Source organism: Lissotriton vulgaris, chromosome 8, assembly GCF_964263255.1.
Source record: "Lissotriton vulgaris chromosome 8, aLisVul1.2, whole genome shotgun sequence".
Taxonomy (NCBI): domain Eukaryota; kingdom Metazoa; phylum Chordata; class Amphibia; order Caudata; family Salamandridae; genus Lissotriton; species Lissotriton vulgaris.
Window position 1 is genome coordinate 847,809,168 of NC_141696.1, and position 10,366 is coordinate 847,819,533.

General features: G+C 42.6%; 1 protein-coding gene across 1 annotated transcript in view; it reads right to left on the reverse strand.

Moving 5' to 3' along the window:
* Positions 1-9,193, reverse strand: part of LOC147698089 (acetylserotonin O-methyltransferase-like) — a 684,409-nt gene extending 675,216 nt beyond the window's left edge. Inside the window, exon 1 of the mRNA XM_086934767.1 lies at positions 9,057-9,193. Within this exon, the coding sequence (XP_086790893.1) occupies positions 9,057-9,167 (111 nt within the window). The 5' untranslated portion in view covers positions 9,168-9,193. The remainder of the gene's footprint in view (positions 1-9,056) is intronic.
* Between the last annotated feature and the right edge of the window lie 1,173 nt (positions 9,194-10,366).

Sequence of the window (10,366 nt, forward strand, 5' to 3'; positions counted from 1 at the left end):
TGATGCTGAAGGGATTTCAATGTTTGACCCTTCGTCATCCAAATTCTACTGAATGGCTTCCCGCTTCCCATGTGAGGGAATACATTGCTGCCAGGCTCCACCTTCCCCTATAATCCACAGTTAGGTCCTGTCTGTAATCTGAATGTTCCAAACCTTCTTTTCCTGACAAAATTACCCTTGTTCCTGCCATAGACCAGCCGCTGCTTACTTTCTTTTCAAAATTTGGCAAGGACCCCTGCTGAGGGGTGGATAAAGCCTGGTCCACTTGCCAGGACAAATTTTTGGACGTTGTGGGTCCACTGGCTTGTGTTCTTGACATGGCTGAGTCGGCCCGCCTTGACGGTTCTGACTTGTCGGCGGAGGACATATCTATGTGGGCGCAACGTGCCTTTTGCTTGTTGGGTAATGCTAATGCGGCCATCACTCACGAACGGCGCAAAGGCCTACTTATAAAACTAGATCCCAAATTGGCCAATCTTGCTCCTTTGGACCCAGGTTCGAAGGGGAATGGACTCCTCTTTGGTGAGAACCTTTTCCGCAATCTTAGTAGGTTTGTTTCTACGTTTGCATCTTTGGACAGGGCACAACAGTCAATCAAAAAAGTCTTCTACCCTCGGGTTTTTGGACCGGCCGGCTGAGGCAGGGGTCGCTCTTCCGGCCATCCTTACAACAACCAGGGCTCCAGAGGCTCTTACAACGCTTCCCAGGAATACAAACCCCAGTTCTACCCTCAGCGGGGTAGAGGTTTCCGTGGCAGAGGACAGAAGAACTTCCGGAATAACAACTCCAACCAACAAGGTGAGCTTTCTTCCCCCTCCTCCCGTAGGGGGTAGGTTGAGACTATTTGTACCCAAATGGCAAACGATTTCCACAGACCCATGGGTTCTCAACACAGTCCAAGGTTATCTTGTAGAGCTCTACTATCAGCCTTTCCAGCCTTCTCTTCCTCCTCCTCTTGTCTTCTCCTCAGACATGGCCCTCCTAATCTCCAACGAGATTCAATCTCTCCTTCAAAAACAAGCCATCCAAATTTCTCCCTTCGACTCCTCAGGCTTTCTCAACTCAATTTTTCTGGTCCAAAAGAAAAACAAGAAACTGCGCCCAGTGATAAACTTAAAATTGTTCAACCAATTCGTGGTATATCGCCACTTCAAAATGGAAACTATTCTCCATCTTCGGGACACTCTCCGTACCAACGATTGGATGGTCCATCTGGACCTACAGGATGCCTACCTTACTGTTCCCATTCACCCCTCCCACTCAAAATGTCTGCAATTTCAGTGGTCGGGAGTGACGTACAGGTTTACTTCTCTTCCTTTCGGTCTTTCTTCAGCACCCTGGTGCTTCACAAAACTCCTCAAAACTGTTGTGGCCTTCCTTCGGTCTCTCGGCATCAGACTCATCATATATCTGGACGACATTCTCCTCATGAATTCAGACAAGCAACTTCTCTTATCCGACCTACAAGTAACCCAGAGTCTTCTGCTGGATCTCGGTTTTCTCGTCAACACCGAAAAAGCGTCTCTTATCCCGTCACAGAACATGGAATTCTTGGGGTTCATGGTAGACTCCCCTGCAGCTTCTCTCCGTCTCCCTCAGGCCAAAGTCTCCACGATCAAGGCGGAGATCGCCAAAGTCCTCGAAACATCTCTTATCTCTCTTCGCACCTTGGCAAGGATTGTCGGTCTGCTTTCCTCTTCCATCCAGGCCATCTTTTCAGGCCCTCTTCACTATCGTGCTCTTCAGCGCTTAAAAATCAAGCACCTCCGCCAAGGTCTAGCATACGCCGATCTTATCGCTCTGGATACAGAGTCCTGCGACGAACTTCAATGGTGGACAGACCATTTAGATGCATGGAACGGTTGCACTATCTTCGATTCGGCCCCAGATCTTGTGTTAGAGTGCGATGCCAGCCTGTCGGGTTGGGGCGCCCGGTGTGGTCAAATATCGACTGTTGGCACATGGTCTCTATAGGAGTCCAAATTGCACATCAATTGTTTAGAGATGCTTGCCGGTTTCTTTGCGATCCAAAGCCTCTCCAAAAACAGGATCCGCTGTTCCATTCTTCTTCGAATGGACAATGTTTCTGCGGTCCGTTACATAAACCACCTAGGCGGTTCCAAGTCCAAACCTATGGCGGAGCTGGCGAAAAGTCTTTGGGAATTTTGTTTGTCAAACCAACTTTAATTGACAGCGGAGTATCTTCCAGGAGATCACAATTCAGTAGCGAATTGGCATTTGCGCTTTTTCCGCGACTCCATAGATTGGAAGTTGCTCCCGTCCGTCTTCCTTTTTCTATCTCAAAAATGGGATCCTTTTTCCATAGATCTCTTCGCATCACGCCTCAAAACTCAGTTACCCCACTTCTTCAGTTGGCGACCGGATCCGTTAGCCTTAGCAATGGATGCTTTCCTCCAGGACTGGTCTCGCCATCTCAATTACGCCTTTCCTCCTTTCTTCATGATCAGCATGTTCTTGCTCAGGTACGCCGACAGTCGACCTCTTTGGTCCTTGTGGCCCCCTTCTGGCAATCTCAGATTTGGTTCCCTTCTCTACTAGAAATTACAGTGGATTTTCAAGTACTTCTCCCGTCTTGCGACAATCTACTCTTGAGTCCCCGGGTGCCCGTCACAATCTAATTCTGGACAACACTCCGACTCTGTCGGCTTGGAAAATTTCCGGCCTGTCAATTCTGACGTCCTCATTTCACAGGAAGCTGTGCTCTTCAATAGCCAAACCTGGGCTCCCGGGACTTCCAAAGCCAACAGATCCGCCTGGTCTCTTTAGGCAAGCTGGTGTCTGGAAAGGAACATTGATCCCCTTTCAGCCCCTCTAAATTTTGTTGTCAATTTTCTGGCTTCAGAAGCCAGTGCAGGTAAGTCCTATCGCACCATCAATCTTTATCGTTCAGTGATTTCTCTCAACCATACACCTATTGATGGCAAACCAGTTGGCTCCCATCCTCTAATCTGCCATTTACTCAAAGGAGTTCGCTGTTCCAAACCTCCGTTGGCTTAGTATTCTTCTTTATGGGATGTTTCTGTTGTTCTCAAACTGTTTTCAGATTGGCCAGATAATTCTGCCCTCTCTCTCAAAATGTTGTCTGCTAAACTTACAATGCTGCTATGCTTAGTTTCTACCAAACGTGTCTCTGATGTTAGGGCGTTAGATATTTCTTCTCGCCAATTTTCTCCCAGAGGTGTTGTGTTCCAGATTCACAGACGGAAAAATTGTCATTTGGATTCTGTTTTCTATCCATACTTCCTTTCTCATCCTAAATTGTGTGTTGGGCAATGTTTAAAAGTCTATGAACAATGGACTTCTGATCTCAGAACGCCTTCTCATTCCCAACTCCTTATTTCTTTCTGAAAAACCTACCTACCTGTCTCTTCTCCTACTCTCGCCTGTTGGGTTCGTTGGGTTATGTACCTCGTGGGCATTGATGTCTCCTTTTTTGGAGCGCATTCCACCAGAGGAGCGTGAACAAAAGAAAGGTTTGGCTAGTCTGCAGTAAGGCCAAGCCGTATACCAAGGAACAACAACTGATTGCCACTACAGCAATTTCATCATACAATGAATGGACATTGAAGAACAGAATCAAACTAGTTCTTCAAAACACTTTCTCGTTTTGAATGAATCTATTTATTTCAAACATTGAATCAAGTCATCATATTTACACGAAACTTATTAGATTCATCATCCTAACTAACAATGGAAAAGGAGGGGGAGAGAAGAAAAGAACCCTATCTAAAGTTTGTACTTCTATTAAAAAGTTTGCAATGTCACTCACTTTCTACTTACATCGTAACATTTTCTCTTTTAAATTCACTCATACATCTTCATTCATGCTCATATATACACATTTGTCACCAATGCCTTCAAACTCCATAAGAAAAAGTAAAAGAGAAAGTAAAGACTAAAGAGGTAACTACAGTCACTTAATAAATGCAATACATAAAGTGTCAATCATTTTGCTCCCTTGGAGCCCACTTTAACGAAACAGTGGCAAATTTCTACAGTAGGCCATCTAAACATACAAAAACATTAAGGTGATTTTAAGAGGGATTTTCAAGATTGGCCTATCAAAAAGATGGTCGACGCGTTTCGAGTTCCTTTGAAGAGGAACTCTCTTCAGGAACTCAAATATTTCTGAAAAACACAAGAGAGACCTTTTCTTACTTTGTTGTCTAGAAACAACTTGGTATCCACTCACACTCTAGAGCAGGTGCAATGGCCCTCTTACCTCGATTCTCTTACAGTTTGTGTTATCCTGGATACTGGCACACATTCTCTAAAAAAATCAAAATTGGAAACCATCAGAACCTATCTGTGTATAATCAGTTGAGATGAACGTCAATCATGTGTGTAAAACTCATGCATTTATCCTTACTTTGGCTTGACGTATAATTGATGCTGCCTCCCCAAGGGGAATTTCGGATATTTTATTACACAGAGCTCAGTCCGATATATTTTTGCAGTGGGAAACAATGCGCAGAGGTATGGGGTCAGTAACTATTAGCTTTGCTCTTATTGGGATATGAAAACGCTAATATATTCAACTTTCATACCTTTAAGATCACTCTTGTGTGGGAACTTCTTCGTTTGTATATTGATTTGTGAGGCGAGTCTGGAACAAAAAAACAGAAAACGTGGTTGTATCACTGTGTATTCGGTTTTATTAAGGAAGTTCAGCTGCACAAGATGTTTGATTCACATTGTCTGCTGCAACGCGTTTGTTCGGGAACAGTGGCCGGGTGAAAGCCTTCTAATTAAAAGTTATAATAATACGTTTGTCCGAGAATTGGTGCAGGCACGTTTTAAAACGTGATAGGGTACTGCACGTTTTGTGGGAACAGTGGCCCGGTGGAAGCCTTCTAAGCAAAAAATGTAAATACTTAGTTTTTCGGGAATTGGTGCAGGCGCGTTTTAATTGAATCGGAGATGCGCAAAACTTAAAGCGCAAACGCTTGGGGCCATGGGCTTCGCTTCAAAAATGTACCTTGTGTAATAGTCAGGAACCTGAAATCTTGTGGTGTCTCTCCGGTTCATTTGTTTGTAGCTTAGTGATCGTGCAGTTGTGAGTCTCGCGGTACTTGGCCATAATTTTGATTCGCTCGCTTCTGGGAATTGTAGTTTTGCCTGCATGTGGCAAAAAAGGCATTCTAGCACAGATGTGCTCGCTGTTTAAAGGTTTGTAGTTAGTCCCCATTTGTACAATGGCATATTGTGTCGGGCAGCAGACTAAAATGTATGCTGCATATGGCAATAAAGATATTCTAGCACGGACGTGCTCACTATTTGAAGGCTTGTGTTTAGTCCCCATTATAAGTTGGCATATTGTGTGGGTCAGCAGGCTAAGATGTACGCGAAGTTGCTTCCTATTGTCAGCCGTGTAATATCAACAACGTCAAAAAAGAGGGGGAAAAATCCTGTGTAGCAATGTTTTAATTTTTCATGAGCATCTTCTTATGGATCTTTGTATCGCCAATCAGTCTCAACTAATTATTGTCTGGAGGGTCTTATGTATGATTTTTAAGAGTATATGGTTAAAGATGATAAATTTAGGACAGCTCATTTAGTCCATCTATGGCTGTATTCAATTTAAATTGGAAAAACAAGTCAGCAGATATGTCACATGATTTTTCCCCTCTTTTTTGACGTTGTATATATGACACGGCTGACAGAATGAAGCAACTTTGCGTACATCTTAGCCTGCTGATCCACACAATATGCCAACTTATAATGGGGACTAACCACAACCCTTCAAATAGTGAGCACGTCCGTGCTAGAATGTCTTTTTTGCCATATGCAGCATACATTTTAGTCTGCTGCCCGACACAATATGCCATCTTACAAATGGGGACTAACTACAAGCCTTTAAACAGCGAGCACATCCGTGCTAGAATGCCTCTTTTGCCACATGCAGGCAAAACTACAATTCCCAGAAGCACGCGAATCAAAATTATGGCCAAGTACCGCGAGACTCACAACTGCAGGATCACTAACCTACAAACAAATTAACCGGAGAGACACGAGATTCCAGCGTCCAGACTATTACACAAGGTAAATTTTTGAAGCGAAGTCTATGGCCCCCAAGCGTTCCCGCTTTAAGTTTTGCGCATCTCTGATTCAATTAAAATGTGCCTGCACCTATTCCCGAAAAACGAAGTATTTACATTTTTGCTTAGAAGGCTTCCACCGGGCCACCGTTCCCGACAAAACGCGCAGTACCCTATCACGTTTTAAAACGTGCCTGCACCAATTCTCGGACAAACGTATCATTATAACTTTTGATTAGAAGGCTTTCACCCGGCCACTGTTCCCGAACAAACGCGTTGCAGCAGACAATGTGAATCAAACGTCTTGTGCAGCTGAACTTCATTAATAAAACCAAATATACAGTAATAAAACCATCTTTTCTGTTTTTTTGTTCCAGACTCGCCCCACAAATAAATATACAAATGAAGAAGTTCTCACACGAGAGTGATCTTAAAGGTATGAAAGTTGAATATATTAGCGTTTTCATGTCTCAATAAGAGCAAAGCTAATAGTTACTGACCCCATACCTCTGCGCATTGTTTCCCACTGCAGAAATATATCGAACTGAGCTCTGGGTAATCTAATATCCGAAACCCCACTTGGGGAGGCAGCACCAATTATACGTCAAGCCAAAGTAAGGATAAATGCATGAGTTTTACACACATGATTGACGTTCATCTCAACTGATTAATCACAGATAGGTTCTTATGGTTTCCAATTTTGATTTTTTTTAGAGAATGTGTGCCAGTGTCCAGGATAACAAAAAATGTATGAGAATTGAGGTAAGAGGGCCATTGCAACTGCTCTACAGTGTAAGTGAATACCAAGCTGTTTCTAGACAACAAAGTAAGACAAGGTCTCTCTTGTGTTTTTCAGAAATATTTGAGGTCCTGAAGAGAGTTCCTCTTCGAAGGATCTCGAAACGCGTCAACCCTCTTTTTGATAGGCCAATCTTGAAAATCCCTCTTAAAAACACCTTAATGTTTTTGTATGTTTAGATGGCCTACTGTAGAAATTTGGCGACTGTTTCGTTAAAGTGGACTCCAAGGGAGCAAATTGATTGACACTTTATGTATTGCATTTATTAAGTGACTGTTATTACCTCTTTAATCTTTTCTTTCTCTTTTACTTTTTCTTATGGTGTTTGAAGGTGTTGGTGACAAATGTGTATATAGGAGTATGAATGAAGATGTATGAGTGAATTTGAAAGAGCGAAAGTTATGGTGTGAGTATAAAGTGAGTGACATTGCAAACTTTTTGATAGAAGTACAACCTTTAGATAGGGTTCTTTTCTTCTCTCCCCCCTATTTTCCATTGTTAGTTAGGATGATGAATCTAATAAGTTTTGTGTAAATAATATGACTTGATTCAATGTTTGAAATAAATAGATTAATTCAAAACGAAAAAGTGTTTTGAAGAACTAGTTTGATTCTGTTTTTCAATGTCCATTGATTGTATGATGAAATTGCAGTAGTGGCAATTGGTTGTTCCACCATAGGAGCTATGGCCTCTAAGGCCTTTTGGGCAGGCTACCGTCTGGAGGACATTCTGAGATCAGCAGACTGGTCAAATGACAATGTTTTTCGTATGTTTTATTGCAAACCAATTAATATTGTAGCTTCTGTTGTAATTGACATGCTTTAAACAAGCATAATAGGAGCCTCTGGTCTTGCCATAAAATGTAGATTTTCCTAGTTATTATGACGGAAAGTCTTAATTTTATTAAATACACGGAGGCGAGTATTATCCTGCCGCAACCCTACTAATTTCTTGTGTTCTCCCTTCCTTTAGCGAATCCAGCCCTGCCTCCGGCATCATCGTAAGAAGACTTTTCTTTATCAGCTTCGAGCTTCTCCTCAGCGAACCTTCTTCCCTTTCAACCCGGATCTTTCATCTAGAATTCCAGTTGGACGTTCCATGTGGTTTCTTCTGATTCAAGGAGTTTGCTCCTGGACTTTGGCATTTTCTCTTGTTCTTGCAATATTTCCTTTGTTTTCTGACATTCTCTGATCTGCTCGCCATCGAAAAGAGGAAGCTGCGTAGTCAGTGGTGATCTTTATTACTATACTTGGCTATCATTGGTCAGTTATCCCGTTTTTTCTCTGTTCCCATTGGCCAGCCTGCTGCTTGGGCCCCTGGGAACTGTAGTATTTCACTTATCTTGTCTGCTGTGTAATAAAGCAAGATAAGGAAAAGCATAATACTCGCCTCCGTGTCTTTAATAAAATTAAGACTTTCCGTCATAATAACTAGGAAAATCTACATTTTACACTGGACATGCTTTGCATCAGTGGAAAATGGAAATCAATAAATGCACACTGTGCCCTCATTGCCAACCGTCCTTGTTAAAGACAAGCATGATTTGCAAAATACTTGTTAAAAACGTGAATGTAAAATCCATGTAATAAGAGTTTATTTATATAATTTGGTCATTAACTGCGCGACCATACAGTGTCGCATCTCTTCCTTTTCTCCTCGAAAATGCATTTCATTATTTCACTGCGTGCATAACTCTCTTGAAAATGTATTCCATTCCGTTTCATTTTTCATATATTTCACGTTTTTTCATTGTGCTACTCGCGTTTCCTTCCTTTCTCTTCTTGAGCAGCATTGACTTCAATATTGAAGAAACGTCGAGCCTGAGCTCAGTCAGGTATTCAGGGCATCTTGAATCCCCGCACTCAGCCGGAGAAGAAAGCGACTGCTTCTGTCTGACCCTGCCCGGGCTGAGGGTATTCGCCGAAGAGCAGGGGATACACGATGCCACGGGGATACCAGCTATTACACAACACCTGTTAGATAGTACTAGGAACTTGTGTTAGTCGCCAGACTTCAGGACGAATAAACAGTTCCTTTCAGTCTTTTGCTTTATACATTTCAGCTGCTGATTTAAAGAGATATTACCCTTTTTGCTATTTTTCTCAATGTTTCTACTTCCTGACGGTATTAGGATAAATAATTTCTAAAGTAAATCGATAGTTTTACATTTACTTCTTGCGAAGTCTAGAGTTTCCTACCTTAGAGGCAAGAAATCCATCTCTGTATTGGAGGAGCAGCCTGGGATACTGCAGGTCTTCGGAGGAGCTCATGTTGTCCATGTCTGATCGATTTGCGTCTGAGGGATTCATGTGGTGAGGAAACTGCTTCTGCTTCAACAATCAAGAGCGAGGACTCTGATCGAAAAGCTCATCTTACGCCTCTCATGGCCTAGTGCCAGGGGCCGCCGCCAAGACCTTACTTTTTGAGCAGAGACTGAGCGTGTTAAATATTACTGAGCAACCATATAGGACCTACAGCACAAATTATAATTCTTTAACTAGCGCACATTATACCGTTTACAATAGGAAGGTGGAAAGTATAATCTCAGGAAAGATTGAGAATCGCAACACGCACGGAGGACACAACTCAACCTACTGAGCTATCATCGCTGGTTTTGAAAAGTCGGTGTAGTTTGCACACTATTCTTTACCGAATGTCCGCTTTAGCACAACATAAGACTAGCTCATATTTCTTCTGCCTGAGCCACTGTATGCTTTTATGGTGGGAGAGAGACCCTTGCCTCGACATGAGTAAGGAGGGTTGTCTGTCTGTATAGTTTGTTCCAGGACAGAACTCTAACACACGAAACTACAAACTATAACTATAGGGAGAGGTGTGGCGCCGCGGCCAGGGCGACTGATGTTGGAATCTGGGGATCAAAGTTCGATTCCCAGCGCCGGCCGCAATTTAGCCCAGCACCTTGTGACTTTGGGCAAAAGCTTGCTTAATCTTCCCGACAGCGCCTAGAGACCCTTACAGGTGATTGTTCGCGCTTTACACATGTGGATCATTATAACTGTTTTAACTACTTCAGATTAAAAAAAGCAACAGCAATAGGTTGCACGTTTTTATTTTAATTCTTTCCAGGTGGAATTCATGCACAAATACCCTGTACGAATTGTGTCATTGTTTTTTCCCTGATTCAGTGACTTAAATTAATTGAAATAGATTTGTGAATCAGTGTTAAATCATGAGAAAATAACACTGATTAAATGACCTCCGACTATGGTAGTGACGAAACGAGGGACAGATCATGCACTGTTCCCTCCCTATAACACACACCTCAAGCCACTCACTGTTCTGTCCAAAAGACTTGAGTGTGTGAGACATCTTTATAACGAGACTATGCATGCAAGCCGTGTCAAGCTTGTTTCTTGGAGCCGAGCGGGGTGAACAATGCACTTATTCAATCCAGCTGGCATCTAGAGGAAAACTGCAGAGCTATCATAATCTAAAGTTAAGGGTCTTTAATGTCAGTATGGTCTAAAGAGCAGAGTTATGGACTGTT